Source organism: Sus scrofa, chromosome 5, assembly GCF_054392235.1.
Source record: "Sus scrofa isolate SSC_HxYL_T2T_F1_AM1 chromosome 5, Sscrofa_HxYL_maternal_Yorkshire_Landrace_v2.0, whole genome shotgun sequence".
In the NCBI taxonomy this organism is placed as follows: domain Eukaryota; kingdom Metazoa; phylum Chordata; class Mammalia; order Artiodactyla; family Suidae; genus Sus; species Sus scrofa.
Window position 1 is genome coordinate 101594900 of NC_139387.1, and position 17074 is coordinate 101611973.

The 17074-nt window shown below is 36.1% G+C and overlaps 1 protein-coding gene across 8 annotated transcripts in view; it reads right to left on the bottom strand.

The window, feature by feature from the left end:
- Positions 1-17074, bottom strand: part of TMTC3 (transmembrane O-mannosyltransferase targeting cadherins 3) — an 85128-nt gene that overhangs the window by 59088 nt on the left and 8966 nt on the right. For 7 of the 8 annotated variants that reach the window (XR_014804521.1, XR_014804524.1, XR_014804523.1 and 4 more), the window contains exons 3-6: positions 12199-12417; positions 10519-10618; positions 3203-3318; positions 2307-2479 (exon numbers count right to left, since the gene is read on the bottom strand). Coding sequence is in view for 4 of the 8 variants with exons in the window: in XM_021092779.2 (XP_020948438.1) it covers positions 2307-2479; positions 3203-3318; positions 10519-10618; positions 12199-12417 (608 nt within the window). In the remaining 4 variants the exon portion in view is untranslated. The remainder of the gene's footprint in view (positions 1-2306; positions 2480-3202; positions 3319-10518; positions 10619-12198; positions 12418-17074) is intronic. The other variant, XM_084957630.1, reaches the window with a different exon arrangement.

Consider the following 17074-nt stretch of genomic DNA (forward strand, 5'->3'; position numbering starts at 1 on the left):
CCTCAGCAGCCAGGGTGGAAATTCTCATTATTAAGTCTCCCAGGTAGAGCAGTCCAACGGTCTTGTGTCAGTAGTGGAACAAAATTAGCTCTATCCTAAATACTGCTCTGGTCTCCTAAAACAAAGCTTAAAAGCAAGACTTGAAGATGAAACATTTTTCAAATAATTGATATGCATCCCAGAACAATGCTCTGTAATATTTGTAGGAACACACTAAGGTAAAGTTCATACAGGACACCTATTAAAAATTTATCTGGCATGTGAAGAAGTAGAAAAATACAATCCATGAGGAGAAAAACTATTCAATCTAAACTGACCAAGAAATGACATCCATGATAAAATGAGTAGATGTGGACATTAAAGCACCAGACCCTGTAGAAACACGGAAGACACAGAAGAGGCTCAAATAGAACTCAAAGAGAGATGGAAACAATGTCTGGGATGACAACAACTAGCAGAAATCAAGGGTAGATTAGACAATGCAGAAAAAGATCAGCAAACTTAAAGATGCATCAAAAGAAACTGCCCGAAATGAACACGGGGAAAATAGCTTTGGAGGGAAGATGATTAAATAGAGCATCAGCCTGACCTCAAGAAGCCTAAAATATACATAATTTGAGTCCCAGAAGAGAGGAGAGCAAAGAAAAATACTTTAAGAAGTCATAACTGGAAAATTTCCCTGTAAGCAAAACCTACAGATTCTAAAAAGCTCAGTTAACCCAAGCACAAGAAACATGAAGAGAAAAGAAAGAGTAACTGAAAGTTTGTACCTTTTGGCCGTCTCCACCCAAACTTCCAGTTAAAAGATAAATAAGTACTGGGGATGCAATGTAAACATGATGACCGTAGTTAACAATATTGTCTTATATATCAGCAAGCTGCTGAAAGAGGAGATTTAAAAGTTCTCATCAAAAGAAAAAAAATCGTATAATTGTGTGTGGTGACGGACGTTAACTGAGCTCATTATGGTAAACATTTCTGTGTATGTGTGTGTGTGTGTGTACACGTGTGGGTTTACATACATAGAAAATCATTATGTTGTACACTTTAAACTAATAAAATGATATATTTATGTCTCAAAAAGACAGAGAGAAAAGAAACAATGATAAAGAGAAACTATTAAAAGCATAGAAAAAAGGCACACTGTATGCAGAAGCACAGAGGTAAGGATAAGAGGATTTCCCAGTTAAAATAACGTAAGCCAGAGAAGAGAAGAGCCTTGCTTTTAGATTACTGAATAAAAAACAATCCATGTAGAATTCTACACTCAAGGAAAATATTTTCCAAAAAAAAAAAAGGTAAAAGATTTTTCAAAAAAGCTTTTTTCAAAAGCTAAAAGAATTTATCACCAGCAGTCCTACGTGTTAAGAAATGTCAAAGAAAGTCCTTCAATAACAAAAAATGGTACCAGAGGAAAAGCTTGATCTAACAAAGAAATGAAGAAAACTACAAATGGTAACTTTATGTGGTAACATAAGAGAATTTTTAAATCTAAATCTCTTCCAAAGATAAAGGAAAAATTAACAATGCATTGTGAGATTTATAATGTATACTCAGTAAAAATGTCACCAAACAGCATAAAGGCTAAATTCTCACTTATAATAAGTTTATATATTTATATAAAAATGTACTTCTTATATATGATATTTGTACTATATTTGCCGACATTTATACTTGTATATACCTGCAGTTAAAATACTTCTTAAAGATAAACTGTGATAAGCAAAGGATGTACACCAAAAAACCCCTAAAGCAATCACTAAAAAATACACAGCAAAAATTTAGAGCTAGTAAGCCAATGAGGAGATAAGAACGGAGTAATACAAAAATATTCAATCCAAAAGAAGACAGAGGAAAAAAAAGAACACAGAACAGATGAGAAAAAGAGAAAACAATTAGCAAGAATGGTAGATTTACATCAAACTGCAGCAATAACTCAACCCCCCCCCCCCATTTAAAAAGACCAATTGTCTGACCAAACAAAACAGGAAGACAAAACTAACTATATGCAGCCCACAAGAAATCTACTTGAAATAAGAACTTACTAAGGACACAGAAGCCTTAACTCATCTGAGGGGTCATTATCTCGACTGTAATGGCGTCTTGAGTATACATGCAGGTCAGAACCTATTAACTTGTACATTTTAAATACATGCATGTTTTAAAAAAGTATTAATTATACCTCAATAAAGCTGTTTTAAAAAAACCTCAGTGTACATCAAAGACTTTCTGGAACACTTATAATCCTTTAAACTCCAAAGGTAAAAAAAAGACAGAAAAAACAAAAAAGAACCAGAATTTCATACCTGGTAAATACTGGAAGTTGGGATTGAATAACCTGGACTCTAATCACAACAAGTAATAGTGTACTGAACATCAAAACAATGAGTTTTATTAGTGTCTGCAGCATAGAAAATGGAATACTACCCTTTCCACGAAGAAACTGTCCAGCAGTAGTACATAATAAGGGCAAAGTATACTAAAAAAGGAAAAAAAAAATTAAATAACAAATAGCAATTTACTGTAACATTTTCAACAACTGTAGTACTTTTTTTTTTTTCTTCTTCTAGGTTTTTTTTAGGGCCACACCCATGGCATATGTAAGTTACCAGGCTAGGGGTCAAATCGGAGCTGTAGCTGCCAGCCTATGCCACAACCACAAGGACGCAGGATCTGAGCCAGAACTGTGACCTACACCACAGCTCTTAGCAACCCAGATCCCTGACCCATTGAGTGAGGCCAGGGATGGAATCCTGCGTCCTCATGGATACTATTTGGGTTCATTAACAGGACAGGAACTCCAACAACTGTAGTACTTTCCAAATGCATGACTAGATAAAAATTGCCTATAATTATAAAACAAGGAAAAATGTGCGGAACTGATAATAAAACTGAGCTTAATAATCTTATCCACTAATGAATTATACTGTACAGTATTAATGTGTACTTTTCCATATTGCCTAAAGGTTCCATTACTGAAACTTAAAAAGCCATCCTTTAAAAAACTAAAGGTGTAATATAACACGTTAAGTAATTTTCAGTGGGTATGAAGGCACAACATGCCTGTTTCTTGCAAATTTTTGGCAATCATTATTGGTAAACAGACCAATTAATATAATGATATATTTAGAAAATAAGCTTACTACAATCTGATTCAAATAGGATAAAAGATAGCAACATGAAAATGTACATTTCTACTTACCCCCTGGGCAATAAACACCTCATACACACAGCAAATTCCCACGACAGTTATTCCTTGTTCTTTGCACAGCGTTGCAACAGCCACTAAAAACACTGTCAATGCAATTGGAGTCCAGACTGCAATTCAAGAACAGAAAAATATGAAAACACACAAAATTCTATAATATCATAAAAGGGTATTTTAAATTAGACAACTATTAGACATTATTGAAAAACTACATGTGATTCTATATTCACATTTGTTATTTGCCATTGACTTACACCTTATATTTTAAAAGGTATTTAAATGTTTTAAGTAATTTTTGCTTTATATATTCAAAACAAAACATTAAGATACATAATTTGAACTAAAATTTTTTTTTGTGAAAAGGAAAATTATCTAACCAAATGGAGTATTAAAAAAAAAAAAAAAAAAAAGGTAAGGTGGCCAATCATTTGGAAACAAGAAACTTACAGTGTTGAGGGTGGTGATTAATGAATATCATTTTAAAGTGAAGATAAACAGCTAAAATTATCATAATAATATCTACATACCTTACTATATCCAAAAGTAACTAAAAACTTGAAACTGAAAACAACTGGGCAAAGTACAGTACTATTCTTACTAAAAAAGAAAAAAAACCTATTAAAACTGAAAAGGTTAACAATAAGCATTTGTATTGACACTTCTTTTAAAAATTCATAACAATATTCTCAAATTTTATTTAAATGGAAAACCTACTTCATCAATTTTAAATAAATGTCTACTATGTAGCAGTAATTTGATTAAAGAACAATGAATTTTGAGAGCAAATCTGGAGCATAAATCTGGATGTACTACTAACTTGCTTTGTGATTTCAGGCAATTTTTTTTTTTTTTTGGCTGCCCTGTGGCATATGGAGTTTCTGGGCCAGCAACCAGATCTGAGCTGCAGTTGTGACCTAACCCGAAGTTGCTGCAATGCTGGATCCTTAACCCACTGTGCTGGGCCGGGGATTGAACCTGCTGGAGATTGAACCTGTGTTCCAGTGCCCCGAAGATGCTGCCAATCTTTTTGTGCCATAGTAAGGAACTCTGATTTTGGGCAACTTTTCTGAGCTTTGGTTTTCTTATTGGAAAATATGATTTCTAATTTGTTTTTCAATTTAAAAAATATTTGGTAATATGATTTGTGACCCCAGTTTTTATAAAGAACATTTGTCAAATAAAAGCTCAAATTACTGACTTACATTCAGGTGTAAATAAGAACAAATTCATAAATCTAACACATTTTTCTTTGTCATGAGGCTTAATATAGAAACATGTTTTTGAAATCATTTTCATTGTTAAAGTACTTCATAGACTAAAACTACTGAAAAGAAAAACAATGAAAAACAATCAAAACCAGAACACTATTAGGAATAAAAGTATAATAGTATTTTTCCTCAAAAGAAAAAAATCTCATATTCTAGTTAGGGCTGAGCCATCAATACTAATGTAATAGATTAATATCAAGGCCTGAACTATCCTGCTATAGTCACCAAGAAATTCATAGAGCAAAGAAATTAACAGATTATTCATACATGATGAACCTAAGGTTAGGACATAAAAAACCTGGGAAAGGTGAATATATTAATAAGGCATAGAAGAGGGAATAAACAGGGCAAATGAATAAAGTACAGAACGGTATGCCTGCACAGGTTCCATACATTAAAAACTAGTTGGAACCAATGGCTTTGAAAATATATTAAAGTTTATATAACCAGTTTAGCGTATTTCATTGCATCTCAATCACTCTATGGGACCAGACAGCAGTTGTAATCATACTCATTTTTAAGATGAGAGAATAATTTTGGAGGTTTAAAGAGTCATGCACAATAAGGAGACCATGGCTTTAACCTGGTTCTTCTGATGCTAAATTAAGAGCTTTTCACTCCAAGAGTGAAAAAAAATTAAGAGTATTTTTACTCCAAGGAATAGAAATCAAATAGCTGCTTTCTACAATGCTAGATTCAATTCTAAGGAACTAATAGTTCTAATGAGGGCAAAAGTTTTACTGAAACCAGTCACTTCAGTTCTTCAACCTTTGGTGACTAAATTACTGGATGAACATATACACTTTGACTTTTGTAATCAAGTCTTTGTGTCTAAAGTTACCATTTGTGATTTGGTTCCCCCCCCAAAAAAAAAATACCCTTGCTAAATAAGTTGATATTTAAAACAACTACGTGTAGAATCAATTTCAATCATCAAAATCTATTCCAATTTAAAAAAACTACGTGTAGAATCAATTTCAATCATCAAAATCTATTCCAATTTCAAAAAACAGATTTCCAAGCTGATCTTACTTGTGTAAAGATACATACCTTCGGTATTCACGTATTTAAATGGTTATTTTAAGTATTTATTACATTTGCAGGGAAGAGAGGTAACAATAAATAAACAAGCAAAGTGTTACAGAGAAAACAGAAGATGAATGGAAAAACACCAGTCTGGAAAGTTCTCTGTGGCACAGCTGGTTTAAGGATACAGTGTTGCCACAAAGGTGACTCATCCTCACAGCTGTGATGCAGGTTTGATCCTTGGCTCCAGGGCTTCTACATGTTATGGGTGCAGCCAAAAACCAAACCAAACCAAACCCAGTAGGGAAGATGAGTGGTGCTACTGAAGACATTTGAACAGAATCCTGAAGTAATGAAAAAGCAAGCGCAAAGGGCCTGCGATAAATCACGCTTATAAAAAGGGTATGGGACATTCATAACCTAGAGTTTAAAATGATTCAATAATTCCAAGTTGAAAACCTTTGCACATGACAACATACATGAGACAGGATGGAAAACACAAAGATGGGGACAAAACTGATCGTGGTTGCAAGGGTACCTGATGTGGGGAGTACCATGGGGCTAAGAGGACAGAGTGAGCGCCCAAGCAGGTTTCTCTATTTTTTCAATCAGAATTTAAAATATAATCATCCACCTAATCATTTTCTCCACAAATATATACAGAATACCCACTGTATAAAGGAACCATTCTAGGAAATGGAGATAAAAGGCAAGAAAAATTTATCTGCCCCAATGAAGGTTATGTTCTCTTACAAATGAACAATAAAGAGAAAAATATAAATTATGTAGTTTTAGATTAAAAATGAGTATTATTTGTGCCATACTATGATTTCGATTTTTTTCTTTTTTAACATCTCCATGTTGAGATCTGTATGCTGGCTTATTTAATTGATTGCTTTCCAATTGTGGTTTCCTACATCCTAATTCTTTGTACATTTTTTTTTTTTTTTAATTTAGAGAAGCCCTTTCAGTATTTCTTTTGGAATGGGTTTAGTATTGCTCTACTCTTTTAGTTTTTGTTTGTTGGAGAAAGTCCTTATTTCCCCTTCTATATTAAATGATATTCTTGCTGGATAGAGATGGATTGGTCAATAGATGCAGACTATTGCCTTTGGAATGGATTAGCAATGAGACCCTGCTGTGCAGCACGGGGAACCATGTCTAGTCACTTATCATGGAGCATGATAATGGGAGAAAAAAGAATGTGTACATGCAAGTGTCACTGGGTCACCAAGCTGTACAGTAGAAAATTGACAAAACACTGTAAACCAGCTATAATGGAAAAAAAATCAAAATCATTATATAGAAAAACATGAGCATTATGAGGAATGCAGGTTAAAAGGGTGGAAAGGAACATGATTTGGTTTTTGTTTTGGTCAAGTGGTGCACTGGCATGACCTCCCTTCCCCCAAAATCAGGCCTAGAAAGATTGAATGAGAGGGGAGACATGGCTTCCAAGATACTAACAGCAGAGAGGGCGTTCCTGCTGTGGCTCAGCAGGCTGAGACCCCTGCTACTGTCAGTGAGGACGTGGGTTTAATTGCTGGCCTCGACCAGTGGGTTAAGGACCTGGTGTTGCCTCAAGCTGTGAGCTGCAGTGTAGGTTTCAGATGCAGCTCAGATCTGGCCTTGCCTTGCTGTGGTGTATGCCGGCAGCTGCAACTCTGATTCCACTTCCATAGGCTGCAGGTACAGCCATTAAAAAACAAAACAAAACAAAACACAGCAGAGAGAGAAAGGAGAGAGAAACTCCTGGGTACTGAAGTTTACCTTCAACATGTATGTCTGTGTGGGTGTCATGAGGAACTGCATCTACAGCAGAAGACTAAAACCTTTTTTTTTTTCTTTTGAGGGCCACACCTGGAGCATATGGAAGCTCCTAGGGTAGGGGTCGAATCAGAGCTATGGCTGCCAGCCTACATCACTTCCACAGCAACACCAGATCTGAGTCATGTCTGGGACCTACACTACAGATCACAGCAATGCCAGGTCCGTAACCCACTGAGCAGGGCCAGGAATTGAACCTGAATCCTCATGGATACCAGCTGGCTTCATTACTGCTGACCCACAACGGGAATTCCATGAAAACTTTCTTTCCTAGCCAATTCTGACTGTCCTGGGTAAATCATTATCTGCACCTTTACTGTAGAAATATGCAGCTACAGTAGCTTGTGGATGTTCCAGGGATTAAATGAGAATATGCCAGAAATCCTTTTGGGGTAAGGGCTAAGATTTTTTTTTTTAAAGAAGTACAAAATGAGGAGTTCCCGTCATGGCTCAGCAGTCAACGAACCCGACTAGGAACCAGGAGGTTGCGGGTTCAATCCCTGGCCTCATTCAGTGGGTTAAGGATCCCGCATTGCTGTAAGCTGTGGTATAGGTTGCAGACACAGCTCGGATCCAGCATTGCTGTGGCTGTTGTGTAGGCCAGTGGCTACAGCTCTGATTCGACCCTTAGCCTGGGAACCTCCATATGCTACGGGCATGGCCCTAAAAAGCAAAAAAACAAGGAAGTACAAAATGACCAGCCACTCTTAGGTGGTCACTCTCACCCATGTATGTTCCATCTAAATACAGGGGGATAGTGGAATGGCCTGTTCTTAATGCTGATTTTAAGAGACTAGAGCAGGTGGCTGGTGGAATGGTGCCAACAACAGTGATCAGCAGTGGCCCTGGGGAATGCCAGAGCTTTCCACCCTGCGTACTAATGAGTCAGTGGATGGACAGAGAGGTCCTGGTCTTTCTCCTTGAAAGAAACAGCGGTCGATAACTTTCAGAGAACATGTGGCCTGAGGTCATAGTAAGAAGATACCTGAAGGGTGCCATGATTATAAAAGAGAGAGCACAAACACAACAACATATATAACTAGGTAAGAGGTACTAAAATGATAAACTAAGAATTTAAAATAAGTAACTCTAGAGGCAATAAGCAAAGATACTGGAGTTACAAAAAAATAAGAAATCATTAAAAAGAACCAAGTAAAATTATTAAGAATGAAAAATATAATAAAGTGAAAGTCTATTTAGTTAGTTGGGGTGAAGAAAGTTTCTCCAAGAGGGAATCGTTGAGCTGAGGCCTGTTAATATAAAGAGGATAAATGAAACAACTATATGAAGATCTAAGAGAAGAAAATTCAAGAAAGAAGGAATGGCAAGTATAAAGGCAGGTACTTCACCTGTTTGAAGAAAAGCAAGAAGGTCTGCTTGGCTATAGTTAAGTGACTAGCCCAAAACTAGCACAGAAACATGCTTAGACAGGCAGGCAGGAGAGTCCTGTGTTTCTTGAAGTTCACAGTGTTTTCTAAGATTATCATTCGTGTTTTGCTGAGGATGGTATGTAAAGAGGATACTAGTTTGCAATTCTGTATTATTCACTGAGCTACCTCTCACTGCATGACAGGCAACAGGGGAAATAATTGGTCTACTGCTCCCTATGAGCCAGGTACTGCTTTAAATGCTTGAACACGCTTAACTCACCCAATTCTTCTCAATAGGCAGGAGCTACTCTATCTACAATTTGTAAAGAAACTAAAACACAGAGAGGTTATGTAATCTGATCAACACAGAAAATGGAGCTCCTAAATGGTGGACCTGAAATGTGAAACCAGACTCTAGAGCCCATGCTTTTAATCACTATGCTATGCTGCACTCAAACTGTACGACAAAGGAGTTCCTGTCATGGCTGAGTGGTTAACAAATGTGACTAGGAACCATGAGGGTGCAGGTTCGATCCCTGGCCTTGCTCAGTGGGTCAATGATCCGACGTTGCCATGAGCTGTGGTGTAGGTTGCGGACTTAGCTAGGATCCTGCATTGCTGTGGCTGTGGTGTAGACCAGTGGCATAGCTCTTACTGGACCCCTGGCCTGGGAACCACTATATGCCATGGGAGTGGCCCTAGAAAAGACAAAAAGACAACAAAACAAAAACAACAACAAAAAACTCTTTGACTAAGGCATTAAGTGCAGCAGCAAGAGACAAACCTACTGATATTACAAATCTAAGAAGCTGTTTAGCTAAATTACTTTTTTCTTGAAACTAAGTTTTCATACACATAGAATAAGCCTTATTACCAGTGCCTTGGGTCTAGAGAAGGAATATTCTCCAGAACACAGGAATAAAACTCAGAATTAAAATTTGAGATTAACTAAGTACAGGTTAAGGCCATGGTGTGAAGCCCCTTGCATGCCATGTCCACTGTTCCCACACTCTTAAAAAATCATGTTTTGTTGCCTGGAACTTGTCTTCTGACAATGCCAAGCATCCTTAGGACTAGTAGGCCAATGTATACACAGCATTTTCCAGAGTTGGCCACATGGAAGGGACTTAAATAGCTGAACTATGATCAATACGTAATAAAAGTTATACTCTACCAGACTTTTAACTTTGCCTAAACAATTAAATACACAGCTTTCACAGGTATTATTTATAGAAAGTCAACTAATGTATTGGTACTTGAATAGTTTACAGGTGACAGCAAATGGAGATAAGAATGACCCTAAAACTCCTATGCTCTAAGGAAATTTTAAAAAACTAGATCATATAAAAACTGTTACACACTATAAAATGTAAACTACATAAAAAAATTTTTAATATTGGAGTTCTTGTCATGGCGCAGTGGTTAACGAATCCGACTAGGAACCATGAGGTTGCAGGTTCGATCCCCGGCCTTCTCAGTGGGTTGAGGATCCAGCGTTGCTGTGAGCTGTGGCGTAGGTCGCAGATGCGGCTCGGATCCCGTGTTACTGCAGCTCTGGCATAGGCTGGCGGCTACAGCTCCGATTTCACCCCTAGCCTGGGAATCTCCATATGCCGCAGGAGCAGCCCTAGAAAAGGCAAAACAAAACCAAAAATTTTAATACTGACAATGTTGCATACTTATGTTCATATGTGCTAATGTAATAAAATATGTAAAGATAAACACCAAATATGGCCTACGTTTAGAACCACTTGACGTAAATAGACATTACTTAATAGAGTTTTCTAGCTAAAGGAAAAAAAAAATGTTAGACATTTACCTATGGAATTATCTGGTCCTTTTGATTTGGTATACGACAAAAATGCAGCTAGAAAAAAGATAGATGACAAAAGTTCTGCTCTTCCTACAACACCTGTTACCTAGAAAGGGAGAGGGAGTGCATATTAATGAAAAGCATCTTAAAAATTTAACTATATATAATTAGCAATTAAATTGCCACACCTTTTCAAATGGACATTTGTTTTTTAGGCATTCTTTGAGTGCCCTCATGTGGTGAATATGTATATCTTCCATAAAAATAAATTTATCAGTGAACATAACAGTATTTTTATTATTACTATTACAAAGTAATTACAGACTGAGAAAAAGCTGCAACAGTATAGCTGCAACAATAGTATAGAGAGGTCCTGTTTACCCTTTTCCCAGCTCCCCCCAATGAAAACAACTTACACAATTACAGTACATTATCTAGACTAATTCTTACATGTTTTCTTAAAATACAAGTGTCCTTAAAATATAAAAAATTATACATTCTATCTCATAAATAAACCTGCAAACTAAAGTTTAAAAAGACAATAAACTTTTAAAACATTCTTTTAAATTCAAAAAGTTTAAATATAAAGCTCGCAAACTGCCTTTTAAAGCATTCTGAACTCAATATAAAATTTAAAACAACCTATCATTTTTGTAGATGTATAGAAAAATGCGTGGTTAGATACCAAAAAGTTGAAGACACTGGGAGAGACACACAAACCCCTCCAACAAATGTGCGTGTGCACATACACTCTTGCAAAGTTTAAACATGCAGATTATTATTTAAAACTGAAAGCCAGTAAACAAAGCTAATGAATAGAGCCCTTTTTGCTCTACTGAAAGGCAATTTTGGAGTTTCAAGATTATCAAGAAAAATAAAGTTATAGTTTCAGTCTATTTCAGTGACAGACATACTCATTGTAATAGAGACAGCTCACAATTCTGAAACACATGGGAATGTACAATATGACATTACTGAGCATCACTGTTTGTTTAGGATGTCTGCTCCTGAGTGAACACATTTTGATAGATTTTCATCACTTGCTTAAGTTCGCCTTACTATTTTCTGTGCTTTGAAACACAAACAATGCCCAGTTAACAAATATTTAAACTCTATGGTCATAAAAAATTAACAAAGAAAATAACCGTATTCATTTATATTTTACATTGCTAAAGTTGAGTGATTGGGAGTTCCCATCATGACTCAGCAGAAATGAATCTGACTAGTATCCATGAGGATGCAGCCTCGATCCCTGGCCTCACTCAATGGGTTAAGGACCCGGTGTTGCCATGAGCTGTAGGGTGGGTCTCAGACAGGGCTTGGATCTGGCATTGCTGTGGCTGTGGCGTAGGCCAGCAACTAGAGCTATGATTCAACCTTTAGCCTGGGAACCTCCATACACCATGGATACGACCCTGAAAAGGAAAAAAAAAAAAAAAAAAAAAAAAAAAAAAAGTTGAGTGTATCTTATGTTCCTGAATAAATACTTGTTTCAAAAATTGTTCTAAATTTAAAAATTTTACATAGTAGGAAAAGTCAGACTGTGCATTAGGACAGTAAGACTTCAGCAGCCTTCAAATGCTTGGATTAAAGTCATGGTTAATTTTTTTTCCTTAGAAATATATACCATCATAGTCAAGTGCAGGAATAATGAAAAAAATACTGATTTACTTTAGTTTTACTTACTGCTTCTGTGTGTATTGGGTGCACTGCAAAAAGTAAAGAGGCAATCATACTACTTCGGTTATCCAGGAAAAGTTTGCAGACTTTAAGAAATATCACACTAACCACAGCATGAAACATCATATTTAGGAGATGATATGACATTGGTTTCAGTTCACTAAAGAGATAATTTAAGCGGAAGGTCAATACTGTTAAGGGGCGGTAAGACTTGTGGCTTCTCTCCTAAAAGGAAAAAACAGTCACGGATTACTAAAGCATCTTGGTCCTTCTGGGTACATGAGATAATCACTGCTTTTACTACTGAAAGGTTCTACATTTGGCTGAGAAATAATAATCAAAGAAGGAAATGCTCCCCAAATAACACAAACATAAAACATAGCTTTGTGATGTGTTTTCCTACTTCCTTTATCCAAAAACAAGGCAATTTCCTCTCCGACATACGGTGTCAATGAAGAGTAGAACATCTATTAATTCCTGTTCAAAACACAGATTAAAAAAAAAAGCAGGATAATAGTAGCATTAATCAAGTTATAGCACAGGATTTCTCTCCGAAGACAGCTTCCTAAACTATTGCCAATATAAGTGTCCATGTAACTGGGGGTTACATCTTCAAAAGGAAAGAGAAGAACAGAATGCTTACCAGTGCAGTTTAAACAATGATGACTCAAAAAGGTACTGTCTAGTTGTCTTACGAAAAAACACCTCCATAATGTATAAACCTGAACATATTAAACCCCAAATCCAAAAGTCCCACACAGAGAGTTTTACAAGAGCAAAAATGTTCTTAGAATAAGAGAACAGACACTTTTCGAATTGTAGTCTCTATTGGCAATAAACCAAATTTTATATGCAGTAGTGAATTTTTTTACTAACTAGAACTTACATTTAACAAGAAATATTTTTACCCTAAGACAAATATCAAACCAGATTTAAGAATAAAACACACAGGTCAAAAGTATATAAAATATTATCCTTGTTATTGTCTGTAATCTTATTTAAGGGCATCCACACTCAGCTTCTTTGCTCTCCTACCTCTTGCCGTCTTGTGATGTAAATCTAGACTACAGCTGCAGACTTGAGCCTGTTCAACCCCAACAGGGAACATTAGGAAGCACAAGAAACAAACACTTCCCATTTTGAAATTAGCAGCATTTTAAAAACTATGTCTATACTGACTATATACAAGATGACTGCTATCCACCTAGAATTTTTTTTCTTGCTTGGTTAATTCCTGTACTCCTTTGACTTTCACCTTAGGTGTATGAAATTGTTTTTAAGGCAATGCACTGAACTGATATGATTTGTATCAGAAAGCAGAAAAATATCCTGGAAAACTTTTTTGACGATTTTGCCCAAAATGTTTCTATGGCTCCACTGGTACGTAATTGCCAGTTGAAAGGATAAAGCAAAAGTGTAGCAGGGAATAGATATTTTTAATTGCAGTGTACATAATTGCTTTAAGTCTACTGGATGTACATATGCTGAAAGTAATGACCAACTAAAAGGTTAATTATTAATATTACTAATGAATTATGTGAACAATTAGTTATCCAGTCAACACTTTATTGTAATAAATAATCATCAGCTTAGTAGATGTTAGGTTTATTCTGTGAAAATACAGTAAAACAGTTCCATTATGAACAAATTCAGATTATTACATTCAAGTGTATTAAAGACAAACAATGATTAATGGTATTAATTGGCAATAGAAACGTAAGCATTAACATAATGAATAAATAAGCTAACAGTTCCTTGGTAATGCGTATCTCTTCTACAGGAGTGGAAAAAACACAGTGAGACAGGATAGCGGCAAAAGTTACCTTAACACAAGTACCTCATAACCTAAATGCCACAAGAGTGTGGCTCATCACAGCTCAGTAGTTCTCAACCACGGCTATTACCAACACATTATCTGAATAATCTAAAACCAAAACAACCCCCTCAAAAAACTATCCTCACTCCCCTCAAAAAACCCAACAATAAAAAAGCAAACACAAACAAAACAAGATGAAAAACAATGATGCTCACATCTCACTCTGAGAGTAACTGTAATTTACAGGTCTGAGTAGAGCCTTGGTGATATTTTAAGTGCCCCAACTGGACTCTAATATGCAGCCAGGGCTGTAATCCACTGAACCATTACTAAAAAGAGTTATTACATATTTAAAGAATAGGCTTATTAAAAAGATAAACTAAATAGTAATCTCAGAGGAATCCAAAGACCTCTAAAATGGCACTATTAATATAGCTCAGGAGAAATCCTAAGCTCAAAATGTGTCTTCAAGATCTACACTGGTTCAGCAGTCCTTGCAAAACTCTGGGCACCTGCACTACTCAGGCTATTACTCAATGACATCAACCACTAAATCTCTGAATGTGCTAATTCCAGGGTTATCAAGAAACCTCATGGCACCTAAATACTACTTCGAATAATTTTTCCTTAGTGACACATATCCCTACAAGGAGAAAATATATCCATCAGAAAATACAAGAAAGTGACACTGTCTTCTCTAAACTGTTATTCTAATTTGTTCATCTATTCTATCTGAATTTATCATGGTAAGCTTTTTCTCAGTGTGTCCACTTATAACCCCTCTGAACAAAATCAAATTTTCATTCCGTAAAGCTAGGAAAATCACAAAGCATACCATTGACACCATGGCATGATAACTGTCAAGATTCCTTTAATCTGTCCAACTAACTTTCAGGTGAAAATCTAATGTCATGATTAAAATCACAATATATACTAGTGTAGCCAAAAGGTGGAAATAACTCAATGTCCATCTACTGAAGAACTGAGAAACAAAATGTGGCCCAATTCATACAATGGAATATTATTCAGTCATAACAGAGTAGGCACTGACAAGCCACAACATGGATGAACCTCAAAAACATCATACTAAATGAAAGAAGCCCAGATATAAAAGGCCATGTATTGTGATTCCATTGATATAAAATGTTCAGAACAGACAAATCCATAGAAACATAAAATCAGTAGTTGCTTAGGGATGGGGCTGGTTATAAAGTAGAAGACTGATGGCTTAAGGGCATGGGGTTTCTTTTTATGATGATTTTCTAAAATTGACAGTGGTGGAGTTCCCATTGTGGTGCAGCGGAAACAAATCCGACTAGGAACCATGAGGTTGAGGGTTCAATCCCTGGCTTCACTCAGTGGGTTAAGGATCCAGCATTGCTGTGAGCTGTGGTATAGGTCACAGACTTGGCTCAAATCCAGCGTTGCTGTGGCTCTAGCGCAGGCCAGCAGCTACAGCTCCGATTAGACCCTAAGCCTGGGAATCTCCATATGTTGCAGGTGCGGCCCTAAAAAAGACAGAAAGACAAAAAGAAAAATGATGGTAATGGGTTGCACTCTGTGAATGTACCAAAACCCAGTGAACTGTAACTCTTTAAATGGGTGAACTGTATACTGTGTGACTTACATCTCAATAAGACTATCATTAAAAATCCCAAACAATATACACTAGCATAAACTTGGGGAATAGACACACATTTTCTAAGAGTCAACAAGGACAAAGGGTAGGAGTAGAGGGGAATAAAATATCTAAAAAATAATATATGTTATAATAGGGCCATTATTTTTCCCTCATTATCAAAAGGCATTTTTTTTTTAAAGGCTAGAATTGGGTGAGAACAGGAAGGCTGTAGGAAAATACACAACCTGCTTATTTAATAAGAAAAAATACTTGTTTGTGACTAGAGGAATGAAAGACCCCCTCTTGAGACACTTCTAACTCTGGAGAATGCAGAAAGGGGCAATGAATAACAAATGATGAAAAAGAGAAAGTGCCACATGTTATGTTTTTTAACAACTATGTACTAGGTACCACAGACAAATTAATTAATTCACCCTCAAGGTATTAGTCTTTTATAGATCAGGAAAATGCCTCAAGGTATTATTCCTTTACAGATCAGGAAAATGCCTCATTATCTAAAAGCTGGATTCCCACCTATTTCACACAGCTTTTACATAACTCGAGCTAAAATTAGAATCCAATCTATGTGATCCCAAACTGACAAAGATTTAATTTCAAACAGTTTAACACTGCCTTTTTTTTTAGCTTTTTAGGGCCTTACCTAAAAGGCCTATGGAAGGCCTATGGAAGTTCCCAGGCTAGGGGTCAAATCAGAGCTACAGCTACTGGCCTATGCCACAGCCACAGCAATGTAGGATCCAAGCCACATCTGAGGCCTACGCCACAGCCACAGAAGCACAGGATCCGAGCTGCATCTAAGTCCTACACCACAGCTCATGGCAACACCGGATCCCCCACCCACTGAGTGAAGCCAGGGATCAAACCTGCGCTATCACGGATACTAGTCAGATTGGTTCCACCTGTGCCCCCGTGGGAACTCCAACAATGACCTTCAAAATAAAGTTACCTGTAAAATAAAAATGCCCTCATAAAAATGAACTAAACTTTTGGGTTCTCAATATAAAATCAAAATAAGTATTAGGTAAGAGATATGGCATAAATTAAAATTTTTAATATATCAATTTTTCTGCAGAAAAATTGGCAATATGTGTACTTAGCATTTGTACCCTTAAAGTCTAATCCATTTATATTGAAGTCACATATATTTTTAAATGGTTAAATGCATTATGAGTAGTCATCTCTTATGCCTGAATCATAAGAAAGAAAAAAGAAAAATTCAGTAAGCAAGAAATAGATCTGTATTACACCTGTTCTTCCCTTAATAAATTTGGTTTTTACACACATATATTATTTTTTGAAAAGATTAAGTCAAGGTATACAACCAAGGAAAGAATCAAGTACTGCTTAAAGAAAGATAATCACATTTTCAACTTCTCATCTAATTTATTTCAAATGTGTTGTCTCATACAAAATTTTTGAGTGAA